Here is an 18,189-nt window from a genome sequence, read left to right on the forward strand (position 1 = left end):
TTATTTGATTCTTGGCTATTCTTGGTCCAAGTTGTGAAGAAAGTGAGTTTTCTGTAACAAACTGATATTAGAGTCTTTGGGGAAGCACAATGGCATCAACCAAGTTTGACATAGAGGAGTTCACGGGGAATAATGATTTCAACCTTTGGAGGTTAAAGATGAGAGCCTTTCTTGTTCATCAAGGGCTCGAGGAGGCATTTACAGGAGAAAATAATCTGCCTCCAATATTGATCGAGAATGAGAAAAAATGACATGCTGGATAAGGCTCATAGTGCTATAATCTTGAGTCTAAGAGATAATGTGCTGAGGGAAGTATTAAAGGAAAAGACTGTAACAACTATTTGGTTGAAATTAGAGAATTTGTACATGACAAAATCTTTAGCAAATAGGTTGTTCTTGAGGCCGAAGTTGTATACTTTGAAGATGGCACCAGGAAAGTCTCTTGAAGATCATATGGACGACTTCAATAAAATCATTCTTGATTTTGAAAACATCGATATTAAGGTGGAGGATGAAGACCAGTCATTATGCTACTGAGATCATTGCCAAGTGAGTTTGAGAACTTCTCTTAGACAAGAAATCTGAAGCAAGAATGGAGGATGGAGCAAGAGAGGGACTTAATGTTAGAGGAAAAACAAAGAAAAGAGATTTCAACTCGAGATGAAAGAACAGATCAAAGTCAAAACATAAGAAGAAATGTTTAATATGCCATAGAGAGAGAGACATTTCAAGAAGGATTGTTCAGGAAGAAAGAAGAAAAATGTAGAGAAACAAATGGAGTATGGAGATGCAGATATTGCCTTGAATGGGTATGAAAGTTCTGATTTATTATGTGTTACAACATTCAAGACTGATCAAGAATGGTTCTTGGACTCGAGGTGTTCTTTACACGTGTGTCCCAATAAGACATGGTCTTTCAGAATTTAAAGAATGCAATGGAGGACAAGTTTTGTTAGAAAACAACAAAACTTGTTATGTTCTTGGAATGGGAACTGTAAAATTGAAGCTTCAAGATGGTTTAGTTAGGATCTTGGAATCAGTGAGGTATATACCAGAATTAAAGAGGAATTTGATTTCTCTTGGTATGTTGGATTCTCAGGGTTACAGTATTAGGGCTCAAGGTGGAGTCTTGAGGGTTTCAAAAGGGTCATTGACAATGATGAAAGGGAACTTGGTGAATGGATTGTACATTTTGAAAGGGACAATAATACTTGGACAAACTGCTATAGCAGCAAATGAGACTTGAGACATCGAGTATATCATTGCTAAACCTGACCGAGATGAGTCATCTTGGTCTCAACTTGTTTGAGACAACTCGGTTTCGTCAGATGAGATGAGAAATCAAACCAGGTTTTAGGGGTATTAATGGGTACCCATTTAACTGAAATCGAATCGGAACCGAAACTGAAACCGAAAAGCCTGATTCTGGATCCCCTTTTATTGGAACCGATTGGGGCTGAGTCTAAAATGAAACCGAACCGATAGGAACCAGAACCGTTAGGTTCCAGAATAAATGGAATTGGAATCGAACCACGGGTACCCGAAACTGATTTATTTTGTCATTTATTTCCATACTATAGAAGATTTAATATATTTTTTATTTCGAAATAAATGCATGTTATATACAATTCTTCATTTTTTCGTATAAATTATTGATTGGGGCTTAAAATGAGTTATTCTTCTAAAAATTTATTACTTTTAATAAAGATAAATATTTTACTTCTGAAAAAAATCATTAATTTGTATTTTTAGTATAACAAATTATAACTAAGTTAATAATTTTGTTGATAATATGTTAATTTTTTGTTATAATGATTTGAAATATTTTTTTTCTCATTCCATTCTTGCAAACTAAAATAGATGGCTACCCTTGATTTTTTGGTGGTTCTAGCTCTGATTCCATTTATTTTGGAACCGGACCTGGAACCGACTAGAATCGGAACCAGACTAATATTAATGGTTATGGTTATAAGTTCCTTAGGAACCGAACCATTGACACCCCCTGGCAGGTTTCTCTCGTAAGTCGTCACTCTCTCTTTTTCCCCACTTTGTTCTCAACTCCAATTTACGGAGAGGCCAGGGCATGTGAATTGCGAACCACCCAAACATCATATTCACTGTCTACTCCAGCTAACGTCGACGAACCACTTTCTCCTGTAAGAGTCTCTCTCTCTCTTGCTTCAAACACGAAGCTTTATTAAATAAATAAACCTTTATTTTTCTCTCAAAATCATCATCTTCAAGATGTTCTACTTTTGGTAGATTTATTTTAATCTGATCAACGTTATCTTCAACCGTTGTTTTCAACTCTCTCTTAACCCTATCTAGAAATTCATTGATTTTCTATCCAAAATCCTATATTTTTTTCTACTTCCCAAAAAACCTTTTTTGCATTGATTTCTGAACGTTGAAGTAAATAGAATACTAAGGTTAAAGATGACTTGTTTTGAAAAAATGAAACATAAGGGTTGGAGTGGTTTGGAGGGGAAAAAAAAATCTAGGGTTTTTTTTATAAGGTTGAACACATTGGCATTTATGTCATTTTTATTACTGTATTTTCCGATTGAAAATCTTAAATTTCAGGGTTTTTTTTTTTTTTTTGAAACTTGAAAATCAAACATAGAAAACCGATCAACTTCAGATTTTTTATTGTTTGTAGTTCTTCAACTTTTGTAATGAATCGGATATTATCAAATATCCAACAATTTTATCTTACTCGAATTCAAATTGTATCCAGTTCAATTAGATTAATATCAAAGCCTTAATATATTGAAATCAACTCTTAGTTTCAATACGAAATAGTAATTTAGGTACCATGAAGACAAGGTATAATATATCATTTCTATCGTTCATGTGTTACATTGGGTTGAGTCTTACTTGTTCGGATATTAGGTTAGTATGAAAGATGCAATGCATAAAACATATGCCCATTCAAGAAATATGGAATGTTATTTAAATATAATTGATGAATATGCCTAATGATCTTATGCAAGCAAGGAAAATCTCATAGATCATAGAATTCATTGTGATTGATCCAATTTAAGGGTGAATCCCTCAAAGAAGGAAGCTTACTAAAGTATGAAACTGGAAAAAAATCTATCAATAAAAGCAAATAATGAAGTAAGATTTTTTTTTTTTTTTTTGATTATTTTGCTAAAATTTTTGTTAAACTATTGCCTCACTTGAACACCATAGTGTATTTAGCAAGCATCTCTTGTAGTGAAAAGTTTGAAGTAGGGAAGAAGACGAAGGCTTGATTAGCTAGTTTGTGATAATTCTTGAGGTGCATGGATTCAAAAGAATCTTTTTTTTTTGATAATCTTTACTATTACAATGAGAGAATGCTGAGTGGAAGTGGTCCGACACCAAAATTTGAAATCCCACGAGTTCCCCCCACTTTTACAAAAACATCCCTTTATTATGCTATCTTTAAAAACATGTGTGTTTGCACTTGTCACCTACTAGTTGAATATAATATTTAAAGTACCATATTATCGGATAATCTGGTATCAATGTATCAAAGATAAAGCAATTGAATTGAATGTGCTTTGACATCTTCTTAAACCAAATCAATTGTTAGGGTCGCAAGAATAGCAACCCAAGATGTTCTTCCACATAGTATTGGAACGAAACATGCAATTACATCCTCGCTACTTTGGCCCCAACCTCCGCGACAAGTTAGTCACTAAGCTCATGAAAGATGTTGAGGGCACTTGCAGGTTCCTTCTTCCACTCCCACCCGCACACATGCAAAACCCTAATTTGTAAAAGAAAAAAGAATTGCTAAAAAATTTAAATATTTTGTTTTTCTCTGTTGAAGTGGCCGTCATGGATTCGTGGTGGCGATAACTGGTGTGGATAATATCGGTAAAGGGCTGATTCGGGATGGAACGGGGTTTGTCACGTTCCCTGTAAAGTACCAGTGTGTGGTTTTTCGGCCTTTTAAGGGGGAGATTGTAGAAGCTGTTGTTACCATGGTTAATAAGGTCCGATTTTTTGTTTTTTTTTCCTTGATTTTAATTGAAATTTTGTATTTAGTAGTTGTGGCAAATTCTTTTGTATTTGGAATTCTTGCAGATGGGTTTTTTCGCTGAAGCTGGGCCTGTTCAGATTTTCGTATCTAACCATGTGAGTGCTGCTTTTTGTTTCAATGAAATGGTCTTAAAGAGGAAAATTGATCCCTAATTCGTTTATATTTACATTGAAATAGAAGGTATAAATTGTGCAAAATTGATACGTGACTAGGAGGGGAAATTTTTTGTTTAGAAGCTTAAGAAAGATCAAACATATGGACATAAATGTAGATTAGCAATAATGCTGGAAAATTAATCGGAGAAGAACCAGCAGAAGGTAACCTAATGCCATGAATTATATGTAATATTTGTGTTTGTTATCATATATTATTGCCTATTTTCAGCTAATACCGGATGATATGGAGTTCCAGTCGGGAGATATGCCAAATTATACAACTTCCGATGGATCAGTACGTCATAGTTTCTAACCCTGATTCACAGAAAATGTGGTTCAGTTTTATATGGGTCGACGTTGAATCAATCATTTTGGGATGTTTGCAGGTTAAGATTCAAAAGGATAGTGAGGTGCGGCTAAAGATAATTGGAACTCGGGTTGATGCCACAGAAATTGTATGCCGTTTAACTCTTTCTTCTGTCTTTTAAATTTGAAGTCCTTTCCTTGATTTTAGCTTCTTTATGTTGCGCGCCTTATTTGAACTAATGCTTATAGAATCAATTTTTAAACCTCTTTATGATTCTATTTCTCTCTGGTATACTAAGGGAAATGATGGAAAAAATAGAAACCTCTAGACCAGTCCACCCCAATGCCACAACACCACCTTTTAGGTGACCGTTATTACTTTGTTTTAGGTATTAAGTATGGATAACCATGCAAACCAACATTATGACCATCTCAATCTAATTGCCACATACAAGATACCCATATAAGTTCCATTCCACTATGGTGACCATCCCATATAACTACCTCCTCAATTAGGTTTATGAGGTAATTAGTCCTAGGTTGGGAATTTATCTTACCTATATAAACTAAGGATCAAAGTGGATTAAGTGTATATTTATATTTTCTGTAATCAAGGTGTTAGTGCACATTTGTTTCTAGATGGAACTTACTGTGTGTATTCCATTCCAATTACATCTTACACACACACAAAATAATCAATAAGTAATAAGCAATTAAGCAAAACAGTGTCATATCCCCAACACCTTTAATATAGTTACCCTAAGATGCCTCTCGCACATACAATGCACTCATCTATCTACTTGTACTGTCCAATGGTTGGACACCTCATGTATTAAAATGTGCGGGTGACCTGAATTACAACACTGGATGATCTTATTTGTCTCATCAATGGGCTTCTGTTAGTTTCACCAATTATGGCCTGTTGGATGTGTGGAGCTTAAGAACACATGGTTAGTGTGATTTTTAGATTTCATCCAACCAAGAATTGGCTCATCGGTTGGAGGACAGTGGATCAAGGAATCTAAATGCCAGATCTACAATAGAGACCAGCAATAATTAGGAGCACCACTTGGGCTGGTCCTACCCCACTTTGAGTCAACCTTGGGTTGATATTTTCCTACCTCGGGCTGAGATTTTTCAGCGTGTAAGGATGGGCTTGGTTGAATTTTATTTATGATGTTGCTGTTGCTATGACAATAACATCAGCAACTAAGTGTTGTCGTAAAGATTTGGGGATGGCTAAATTAATATTGTTCCCCCTTCCACTCTGTTCAAAGCAAAACAAACTAACATTAGTGTCTCATCTCCCCTTCTCTTACCATTCGTGCATGTATGATTACTACTACCACCATAAATAATCCCCGCTTTCTCAATCTGAACCACTTGGGCCCTTTAGGTATCCTTCAAATCTCTATCACACTTGGGGGGTTTTCTCAACTTTGATGGATATTATTTAGATTTTGAATATTGCCAGGGGTTTCTAACATCTTTACTATTATAGTGAGAGAAGGCAGAGTAGAAGTGGTTCGACACCAAATTTTGGATTCCACAAATACTCCTCATTTAAATTTAATATAATCAGGGTCATTTTGGTAAATACAAAGAAAATTGTAGTGCACGAATCTAGAGAATGACGTTGGTTAGTTTTCAAAATTACTAAAATATCCTTTCCACTATGTAATATTCACAAACCCTTTAATCAATGCTTTAATTAGCCCTTTTGATACATATGCATTTGCACATCACCTTCTAGTAGATTTTAAATAGAGATCTTTTAGAGCTTTGAGTTCTAGTCGAAATTGATTGGAAGGGAGTGGACACAGCCCTTTTGCTTCAAATGTAAGTGAGGTAGCATTTTCCTTCTGCCAAGGAGGCTACCTTGGTATTAGCAGACTTCAATCATCATGCATAATGCACATGCGATTTTTAACATACATGCTCTATGTGGAGTTGTGCTTGCATTTGTTTGCTACCCATTTGTTTTTATATACTTAATCCCTAATATTTGGAGAAATAATTTTTGTTATCTCACAATTTGTTCCGTCTTTTCAGTTTTGCATCGGTACTATAAAAGATGACTTCTTGGGTGTCATCAACGATCCAGGTGCAACTTCTTAGTGGAGAAAAAGGTGAGAATTTTACATTGTGATGGGCTTCATATGCATTTCTTGTACACATATTTATGAGCAAGTTTGTAACATATTGCTTCTTTATATAATTCTCCTTGAGAGCTACTACATCCATAAGATGGTGGTTGGTGGTGTTTAATAAATTTTTATGTGCTACCAATTGAAGAAAGGGCTTTGACGTTAGTACATGGTTTTCCCTCGCAAGAGTTTTTTTCCCCTTCAGTGCAGGGGTTCAATTATCAAACACAAGATACACTCGATGCTATGGCACCATTTCAAACCCAATCATCTTCAACCCACTAAGATGATGATGTGATGATGGGGCTTATGATGATGTGTTGCTCATGATGATAACTTAATTATAATTAGGATGACTATGATGATGAAGCGATGATGATGATGATGATGATGTGATGTAATCATGATGATGGTGTAGTGAATGTGATGATCATCATAATCATAATTGAGATGAGATTGATTTATCATGTTATGATTCCGTATCCGTCAGTTGGGTATTGACCTAGTGAAAGACTTTCTAGTTAGAACATCAGGACTCATATTTCTTTCTTCTCATCTCAGCCGTACATTTAAGTATAGATGATGCATCAAAAGATTAAAAAGCTCTTCTATAATTTATCTAGAAGCTTAAGATGGAAGTTTCTGAATTTATTAGAAGCTTCCATAACCCTTTTTAATTCTTTATTGCTATTGTTTGAGAAAGTAAAAAACGTACGAAAATTGTTGTGGACTTTCATTATTAAAATAAAACATTTCAAAAAACAAAAGTCGCAACTATATATTCAACTAGGCCAAGACCCACTTGAAAATTAAGATTTTCTTGTAAGAAGTTTTAATGCATTAAATTATATTTAATTATTTTTTTAAAATATGGTGCTCTTAAATTCAATCGTCTAGAATACGAGAAATTTTTATGCATAAAGTTTCTTACAAGAAATTTTTATTCTCCACCAATATTTTATTGTTGATTTACTTTTCTAGGTCTCAATATTACTAATAGGTGACAGGTTGCTTAGTTGGTGAAGTCTTTAGGTGATGATGCCACATAGAAGTGCAATTTGATACGATTGGGAGTTGAATAGGAATCGAACAAAAATGTCAATAAAACCAAACCAACCCAGCCAAACCGGACTAAGGTAGATGCAATTCTGTACTCATTTGAGTTGCCAATACAATATTCTATATAAGCTTGCTTGGAAATAACATATTTTTAGTTGGAAAAAAAAAGATGTATAATAAATATAAAATTTCATATAATAAATCATTAACCTATCCATAGAAAAAATCATTATTTTATCAATAAAAAATAATTAATCTATGTCCTAACTCCTCAAATAATTTATAATAAATTAATATATATTACATGAGAGATATTTAGCAAACATTTTTACTTTGTAAAAGTCTTTAGGGGTATCAATCTCGAGAGGGGCATTTCATACTATTTACACCTTCTATCCATCGATATAGTGTGTTGCTCTAGATGCATTTGAATATGTCGACTAGATTTGAAGAATGTGACATTATTGGCAAATCAGTGACGGTCAGGGAACTACTTGATGAGGTTGTATGATCTTAAAAAAATTAGAATATTAAGGTCCAGCTAAACTAAATTATAAAACACGTAGAATGATTGGCCTTAGGATTGTTGTCTTAGTTTCTAGAGTCATGGAAGCTTCTAGAACAGAAGCCTGACTGATTACTCCTCACATTATTACTAATACTACTATTATTGCATGATCCAAACAGTTCATAGCTACACTTGACTCTATCCCTCGAGGGGCATTTGGTTCAAAATATAGGATTTGATGCTCGCTCATTCAAATGAATGAGTGATAACAATTGATGGGTCTGAGAAGGATTATTAATTAAAATGTGGAATTAACGAACACAGATCAACAAAATAAAAAACAGAAAGAAAATGTATGGGTCCGTTTGGCCACAATAAATATTGTATTACATATCCTAAATTGCATTTTCCCTGATATTGTGGTGGAAACCCTTGGTTAGATTAACTTCCATACTATTTGTTTAATAAGGAGGTCGATTTTGTGATTTCTTCTAGGTTGTTCCCTTTCGTATGATGTCTAATATTCCCAGATAACTTCCTTGTTCCCTATTATACAAAACCTTCGATGCTTAAGTTAGTTTAGTGTAAATCTTTAGAAAAATAGTCATTTTTCGTTGAAAGATTACATACTTTATTATATTATGAAGATTCATTCTCTTTATAGAGAAAGGATTCTAACCATATCTCTTTTTTTCAATAGATTCGAATCGTACTAGATATTTTTTTAGGAGTTTCTTTGACTCTAACGCCCGAATCCTGCAATCTCAGGGATTAGATCATTTTCATTCGTGTACTTCCAAACTAACAATTCCCATATTATCGCTAAAATTCCAACCTATTACTCAGGTGTTGTCGGAAGAGAATGAACAACGACTTGTATTATTTTAGGTTGACACATGGCATTCCCTTACAGGTCGGAGAATTTACCTTTCCACAATGCCCCCTCTCAGGAGGTCAAGAGAATCCTGACCTTCCGAGAACTCATAATGCCTTATCACCGATTGATGAATTCTTCGAAACGACACGAATTAATTCAAGTCTGGTTCTTAGATGCATTTATTACTCTTATTTGATCTCCCCAACGGTTGGTTTATTCCATGTGGCATATCCCCATTGGTTGGGTTCGGGGTGCATGGCATTTCGTCGCCTCATTCTTGGATGCAATGATGGTAGAGACAACCATTTATGAGCTATTTATCCAGGATGATATCTCAAGGATATTTGCCCTGTAAGTATTTTTCCTTTCTTCCCCATTTTCACTTTTCTCCATTTTTCGTGTTGAAGTGCTGTCGATTTTTCTCCAAGATTTTCTCAGTTCAATCTTTCCGACCAAAGCTTCATCCATCTTCTATTTTTTTCTTCTTGCCAAAGGTGCCCTATCTATTTTATCAAATTTCTTTGCACTTTTCCATTAAAAATTCCTAAAATACCATGACCAAGAAACCTTACATCCCTACGAGATCATCCATGGAGGAATTCTGAGCTGCGTACTCTGTTCCAAGTTCATAACTACGGAATGGTGCGATTCCTCAGGTCTTGATGAAGCCTAGTAGGAAGACACGATTGTCGCCCTCAGTTTAAAGCTGGTCTTTGTGTTCCCTTATCCCCTTGACCGATGAAGTCCTAAACTTCTACCACAAGGCTCCCGAACAGATGACAAGGAATTTCTACCGCCTAATCTTCATAGTCGAACTGATGAACTCTTGTCTTCCTGAGGGTCAAAAACTCGGTCTTGTCAACATTCGGGCCCAATACAAGCTCTCTAACTCTCCCAGGCGGCTAGATTCTTCTATCTTTTGAAGAGGCAGGGTTGGGAGGTATTGTTCCAACTACCAGAGACTGACAAAAAGTGGTTCCATTACCCAGTCAGGCTTACTAGTTCTTGGGAGTTTGCAGAGAGCCAGTTCATACCCCGTCCTCAAAAATCATTATCTCAATTAGACGGGTAGGGAATATGTACATTCTTTACTTCTTTTATTTTGACCTTATCCTTTTTTTTTAAGCTAACATGTTTGTTTTTCCTTGAATTCTGTAGGTATGAGCATAAGAATCCACCTCCCGCTCTTGTCCTTGAGTCCATTCTTAAGGAAAAAACATTTAGGGAAAAGCTCACTTCTCTTTCGTCGACCCCACCCCTTACCACCCTTCTCCATTCGAGAGAGGGATTTTCTTGTCTTTCCCAAATTACCGTTATTTCTTCTACCACTTCTTCTTAATTCGACCTCGGTATATCTAACTTCGAGTCTGAGGAAGATATGTTTTCCTAACTAATCACCTGCAAACCTTCCGCGCGTAAGCCCCCTTTTCCCGAAGCCACCCCTATTCCCTTATTCATTTTGTCCCCTACCAATCCTTCTTCTCACATCCCTCTTTCCCGAACAAGTTCCCAATCGGTAAGCGGTGACAAAATCGACCAGGTCACTTTCACCAGCTCTGACCAGTAAAGTAAGAAGTTGAAGAAGACCTCTTCTTTTAAAGACCAGGACATTCCCCTGGTCCCTATCGAGAGGGGTCTGTGGACCCGAAGGATCTCTTCATCAGGAGGTCCATCCTAAGGAGAAGGTCCTCATATTGAGGATCCTTCTGGGGGTTTCGGTGTTGTCCAACCCCAAAGTTGTCGGAAGGTTACTAGAGGGAAGTCTCTTTCTCGTTGACAAGAAAGCGACCACCAACATTCTTGATAATGACCTAGTAACTTTCTTGGATGACCTTTGCGGCCACTTGGCCAAGGTACTTTTTCTTTCCTCACTTTTCTTTTCTTTGAACTTTTAGGTTTTACTTTTACTGCTCTGTAAATCAGTGTTGTTCTTTCAGGTTCAACATGGGTTGTTCGCCTTTGCTAGAGGAAGATCAAATGGGTTCAGGAGTGTTCGCTCTTTTCGCTCATCTTTGGAGCGAAAGACAAATGTAGACACCCCAATTTACACGAATCCATTAGGAATTTTCGAAAATCTCAAGTTGATTTCGATTAAAAATCCAAAACACTTCAATAGGCCTACGTTTTATAAACATTGCCTCTTAGCACATTTCTTCATGCATACATGCACCCATGCATCATTTTATATCATTTTGTATACTCAAACCTTGTCCCTAGCCCATCCATACAAGTCCATCCAATTACATACCCAATCTCTTAACCCATGAACCAATCCATTATCCATCTCCTAACCCAACACCAAGCCCATTTTCAAACTTAGTCCAATTATCCAAATTCAAGCCCATGCTAAGTCCATTCTCTTAAAGATGACACATGTTAGATTCTCATAAGACCCCAACACCCAATGTTCAAACTTAATTGGAGGGTCAACTCCCCTTGTAAAAATCTAAGAATACCCTTATCAAAAAGTGTGGTCAAACCAAAAAGGTACTTTGACTTTGGTAAAAATTCATAAAGTTGGGAGAACTTACAATCTTAACCCTAAAAAATGATAATCTTCATGTACATACATGGAGCTCTCCCATTAATCCAATTAAAAAATATACATCCACCTTTACACATCTCACTCCCCTACTCACCCTCCTAAAAGTATTTTTGTTCTCTTACCTCTATTTACCAAAAAACTAAAGATCAAAAATACTTTTCGGATTTCATTTCACAAATTCCACCTTTAGACTCATAAAATTGAAAAAGTTTAAAAGAAAGAACCTAAATCTCATGTCCATTTTCTTTATTTTTAGGGTTGAACCACTTTATCCTAAAAATTCTCTAAAAACTCTATAAATAACCTAATTTCTTATGAGGAAGAGATGCTCTCAAGCCCCCATCTCTCAACCCCAAACTTTACCAAAATCCCTACTCAATTCCTTCAACCATCTCTCAACCTTAAGCTTTCAAACAAAAAAACTCATCACTCATCTTTTACCTTCAACACTTAGCTAAAACTTTCAACATCAAGCTTCTCACTCAAGACAACCTCATTCAAGATTATCAATGGACAATGTGGGTTAGGTTCTAGTTTTTTTTTAAGCTTGCATCTTCTTCTTCTATCCTTATCTATTTTTTTCTTTCTTAGAAACCTTTGGGATGTAAAACAAAACCCTCATTTATCCTAAGTAGGTTGAACCTCAACCTTGGGTATGAAATGCTTCAGGCAATTCGACCGAAATGATGGAGGTTGAAACCTTTCTTAACCAATTAATTTTTATGCATCATAATATACACTTTGCACACACACACACACCACATGCTTGACCATGATGAAGAAATGTGCAACTCTTATGGTAAGACTGGAACACTAAGTTTCTAGCCAAGTAGGCATGCATCAAGGTTATGGATCCAAGAAAACTTTATTTATAAAATTTCTTTAAAATCCTAAACCAACATTTCAACTCATGTAAAATGTAATGACTCCATGAGATATCTTTTTCCATAGGATATTTTCCATATCAACATTAACATTAAACCCTCTTTTAAAAATGTACATACTCATTATGTGCACACACCCACTTCATCCATCTCATGCATTTTTGTTGTTTTGTTAACTATTCAAAATGGCCAAGTTTAAAAAGATAACCACCCTAGGTGGAGAAAATGAACTACCTAACACCTTGCCCATTCTTTAACTGAATCCCCTTACCTAGATCTTAGGTAGACCATATATTTTTCATGAATGAGAGTTACTATAATGTTATGAAAAATAATTAAAAAAAAATTTATTCGGGGTCCATTCACATCTATTTCCAAAAAAGAATAGTGGAGATTCCAAACAACGCAGCATTGAGGTTTAAAGATGAACATCTCATGTCTACAATAAAGAGGTATCTGACCTTAAAGGTTAGGTGGGAGGAATGCAGGAGAAGCTCAAGGCCTTGTAGGATCAACTAACTCGGAGCTCCTTGGAGAAATGAGTGAAAATGGAAATAGAGGCTTTAGAGAAGATAAAGTGATGAGAAAGAGGCTAGGTCTATGGTTTAAAAAGAGTACTTAATTTTCTAGGAAAATAAGTTTTTCGACTTGGAAAATCCTTGGAAAATAAATTTTTTTAAAATTTTAACTCTTTTTAACCCGTAATGGTGAGTTAAAATGGAGAGAAAGAAGTGAAAAAATTGACCTATATGGTAGCAAAAATAATTTGCAAGCCTTTTACATCAAGGGTTGCATCTCAAAAAATGTTAAATTTATTGTCTTTAGCCAAACAAAGATGTGAGTCTAATCATGGTACACAAGATTACTCAAAAATGAATATTTTCTTGGGATGTTAGGAGATGAAGGAAAGACTTGTGCCTTTAACCATTAACTTGTAAAGTATTACCATCTGTGGGATTGAAAACTTTGATGTTGCCATGAAGGTGAATGTTATAGATCACAAAGGGTCATGTCCACCAAGAATTCAATTTTCCAAGGAAAAAATAGAGGCAAGAATTATAGAGCAACACCTTTGATCCTAAATGGAATAATTTCCTCTAAATATGCTTGTCATGCCAGGCTTTCGTATGATCCTTGTATAATTTAATATTATTGTACGCATCGTTACGCAATTCTTCTAACTAGGTGAATTGAAGTTTTTGGTGTTATCCGGCCTTTGCAAGATAAAAGTTTAGGTGTTTCACAACCCAATAAGCTCGGGGTTTGAGTTCGTCAGAGAGATGACAAACTTTACTAAAGATTAGTCGATACGAAGACATTCCAATTGGAGTTTTGAAAGTCGTCCTATAGGTCCACAGAGCATCAATCAAGTGTAAAGACCAATATTTTCGAATGGGATTGACTATTTTTTCAAAAATGGTTGACTTCGTGATTATAAATTTCTACTTTCCCATTAGTTTGTGGGTGATACGGGGTGACAGCCTTATGAGTTATGAAATATTTACGCATGAGACTTTCAAAAACTCGATTACAAAAATATTTTTCTCCATTACTAATGATGGCACATGGAGTCCGAATCGAGTAAACATGATATTCTTAAGAAATTGAACAATGACCTTATGATCATTAGTTCGGAAAGCTGTAGCTTCTATCTATTTAGACATGTAGCCGACTGTGACTATAATGTATTGAAATCCGTGTGAAATGTGAAAATGACCCATGAAATTGATGCTCTAAACATTGAAGATTTTGATTATTAAAATTGGTTGTTGGGGCATTTCATTCCTTAGGCTAATCTTGTCTGAACATTGACATCGATCACAAGACTTAGTTGTTGTCTTTTTTTTCTCCAAAGTGACTACTACAAGCATGGTTGTGGCAAAACTTGAGAATACTTTTTTGATCTCAATTAGAAATACACTGTCGAATTATTTGAACTGAGCAGTACTTGAATAAGTATGGATCATCCTAGAAAAATCATTTGGATTGGGGGAGAAAATGCATTCTATTTTGTTTATTCTAGGAAGTAGGTGTTTTACTTGTTACCAGGTAGTTGACAATGTTAACGTACCAAGGTGTGTCAAGATTAAAGATCACTATGATTTATTCATTAAGAAAACTTTCAAAAATAGGGAGGAAGTCAAAATTTGTTTCAACTACTAATCTGGATAGGTTGTCTGCAACATCTTTCTTATCTCGAATTTCGAGATCAAATTCTTGAAGTACGAGGATCCATCGGATTAACTTTACTTTTGCATCCTTCTTGGCGAGAAGGTATTTCAACGCTACATAGTTAGTGAAGATTACTATCTTAGATTTGATCAAATAGGAACAAAATTTCTAAAGAAAAAACTACTGTTAGTAATTATTTTTCAATAATGAAATAGTTGAGCTGGGCATCGTTTAGCATTTTACTTGCGTATTGAATGATATAGGGAAGTTTTTTAACTCGCTGCTTCATAATAACACTTATTACATAGTTTGATGCATCACACATCACCTCAAATGGAAGATCCCAATTATGTGGTTGAATGATAGGTGCTGAGGTCAACTCAATTTTTAATTTGTTGAATGCTATTGAATAGGCAGTAAAAAAAAACTCAAAAGTAGTATCTTTGGCGAGTACGTCATATATGGGTTTTGAAAATTTTCAAAAATCCTTGATAACTTGCTTGTAAAAACCTGCATGTCCCAAGAAAGAATGAATTTCCTTCATAGTTTAAGTGGAGGTAGATTAGATATAAGATCAATTTTTGCCTTATCTACCTCATTCCTTTAATGGGATACAATATGTCCCAAAACGATCTCGGAGGTGATCATGAAATGACACTTATCCCAATTCAGCACGAGATTCTTCTCGTGACATCTTACTAAGACTAGTTTCAAGTGATTTACACAATCGTCAAAATTGGATCTAAAAATAGAAAAGTCATCCACGAAGACTTCAAGAAAATTTTCTACCATATCGGAGAAAATGCTTAACATGCATCGTTGAAATGTCATAAGAGCATTGCAAAGCCCAACGATATGTGTCGATAGGCAAAGTCCCAAAGGGACATGTGAATGTAATCTTTTTTTGGTCTTTAGGGGCAATTGGGATTTGATTGTATCCTAAATATCCATCAAGAAAATAGTAATAGGCATGTCTGGCCAAATATTCTAGCATCTGATCGATGAATGAGAGAGGAAAGTGATTTTTACGTGTCATTGATTTCAACTTTCGATAGACAATACAAACTCGCTATCCAGTTTGGATGCGAGTAGATATAAGTTTATTGTCCTGATTTGTCACGATTGTGACATCAGATCTCTTTGGGACCACTTAAACTAAACTAACCTATTTACTATCTGAGATGGAGTATATAATACATGCATCTAACAATTTAAGGACTTATCATTAGACAACTTCTTGTAAGATCGAATTTAATCTCTTTTGTGATTATCTTGAAGATTTAGAATTTTCTTCGAAGTAGATCTAATGCCTTTGATATCAATTATGGTCCAACCAATAGCTTTCTCGATGCTCGTGTAAAATATCAAGCAATTGAATTTCTTGCAATATTTCTAAGTTGTGCGAGATGATAACGGAAAATGTATCAGCCTTTCCCATGAATGCATATTTTAGTGTGTCGGACAACTATTTCAATTCAAGCTTGGGAGTCACTTCAACTGATGGTGGAGATAAATGGGCGGGGAGACTTGACTTTTGGTTGTCATTTTTGAAAATCCATCTCAAGGATGGATTCTGTTAAATAAGTCATTAGGGCATTTTAGTCTTTTCCCTTTTTTCTGTTTATCTTATGTAAGTCTTAATAGTCTAATTAGGGCTAATTAATAAACACTCTTAATTTTTCTCTCTGTTTTGAACTTGGTATCAGAGCCTGCGATCGAACTCGAACTCGAACTCTTTCTTCTTCCTCTACAAATTCAATCGAATCATTCTTCCTTGGAAACAAAGCCCCTACATCACTCGTCTTCAACCTATATCACCCCTACGGGGGTTATTTGTTGCTAAAAACCCCATGCGATAGGGAGTTAACTTGATTCAAAGCCTGCGATCAGGCTATACTCACAGCAACGATGCTGTTGACGTTGTGCGACGCCTCTAGTGGCTGTACTGAAGTCGTACGACGCCTCTAGTGGCTGTACTGAAGTCGTACGACGCCTTTGGTGGCTGTATTGAGGTCGTTGGTGGCTGTTGTGACGTCGTGTGGTGGCTGTATTGAGGTCGTGCGACACCTATCGGAGCAGCTTGGACATCTACGATCAAAGAAAGTGGTTTATCTAAGTTTTTCAACACAGCAAGTTGCTGTTCTGACCTGTACGACTCATCCGGTGGCTGTGGTTTTAATTGTTTTACTCACATAGTGGTTATAAGAGGGGGCCGGCAGTGTTTTGAACATCTACGAAGTTTTTCGATCACATTAGAGTGCTCTTTGAGGCTGTTCTCCTACTTATATTGCTCATTGATTACCTATATTTGCGGTAATGATTATTGGATCACTCACAACAGTATTTAATTAGCCCTTATAGCTCTTTTGATCGTGCATTGTCACCTTTAGGGTGCTGCGATCACCTTATCCTAAGGAGTTGTGCTCTCATCTTCTTGAACTTTCTTCAAACCAAAGTACTCGGATTATTTGATGGCCTCTGAGTCATCCTCTTCCTCGATCATTGGTACTAGTAATGGGTCGAGTGGTTTTCCGTCTCATTTAACCGACTTTCCTGGTATTCAAATCACTACCGTGAAATTAGATGGTCCTAACTATCTTCTATGGGCACGATCGGTTGAAATGTTCATTGGTGGAAAAGGGAAGATCGGTTATCTCACAGGGGCGGACAAACAACCTACACAAACCGACAATTCTTACTCCCAGTGGTTTGCTAACGATTCTATGGTCCGTTCTTGGCTGGTTTCATCGATGCAACCACACATTGCAGCCGGTTTTATGTTCTCCTCGACAGCAAAACAGATATGGGATTCCGCAAAGAGTATTTACTCGCAACGTCAAAACAATGTCCGAATTTTTAACCTTGAGCGTGAGATTTCTCGACTCTCACAGGGTGACTTTCTGTTACTACGTATATATCACAACTACGTGCTCGGTGGGAAGAGTTGACGTTTTATTCTTCGTATTACTCCTGGAAGGACCCTCTTGATGAGACATTGTATGCATCAATTCTGGACAAGAATCGGGTTTTTCAGTTTCTGGCTGGTCTTCGGGATGAGTTTGAGTATGCGAGAGTTCATTTATTAGGAATGGATCCTTTTCCTTCCCTACAGACTGCGTATTCCTATGTCTTGGCTGATGAGAGTCGTCGCGCAGCTGTCATACCCCTTTCTTCGGGAGATCACTCCGCTATGCTTGCTCGTCTACCTTCTTCACAGTCCCACAGTGAGTCTCTGCCTACCCGTCAGCGACATAAGTGTGATCATTGTGGAAAGTTGGGTCATGTGAAAGCTCGCTGTTATGCACTTCATGGTCGTCCTAATCAGCATCGTCAACAGTCTCAACGGTCTTCAGCTCATGTAGTTTCTCAACAAACGAATGATTTAGCACCTCCTTCAGCTACTACCTCCTCGTCGGATTCGGTATCTCTGTCCCAAGCCGAGCTTGACAAGTTCAGAAAATTCTTCAATCAGATAGAGACCTCATCACAGCCAGTTTCTACCT

The 18,189-nt window shown here is 36.2% G+C and overlaps 1 protein-coding gene across 1 annotated transcript; it reads left to right on the forward strand.

Annotated features, from left to right (window-relative positions):
* Positions 1-1,925: 1,925 nt before the first annotated feature.
* On the forward strand, positions 1,926-6,809 carry LOC147400188 (DNA-directed RNA polymerase II subunit RPB7-like). The gene is made up of 7 exons (XM_086445789.1): positions 1,926-2,156; positions 3,581-3,719; positions 3,821-3,986; positions 4,078-4,128; positions 4,418-4,483; positions 4,575-4,643; positions 6,547-6,809. Exons 2-7 carry the CDS (start codon positions 3,604-3,606, stop codon positions 6,610-6,612), a joined length of 534 nt encoding a protein of 177 aa, XP_086301915.1. The 5' UTR covers positions 1,926-2,156; positions 3,581-3,603; the 3' UTR covers positions 6,613-6,809.
* The last annotated feature ends 11,380 nt before the right edge of the window (positions 6,810-18,189 follow it).

This window comes from Akebia trifoliata, chromosome 6 (assembly GCF_017979445.1).
Source record: "Akebia trifoliata isolate Shusen 1 chromosome 6, ASM1797944v1, whole genome shotgun sequence".
Taxonomy (NCBI): domain Eukaryota; kingdom Viridiplantae; phylum Streptophyta; class Magnoliopsida; order Ranunculales; family Lardizabalaceae; genus Akebia; species Akebia trifoliata.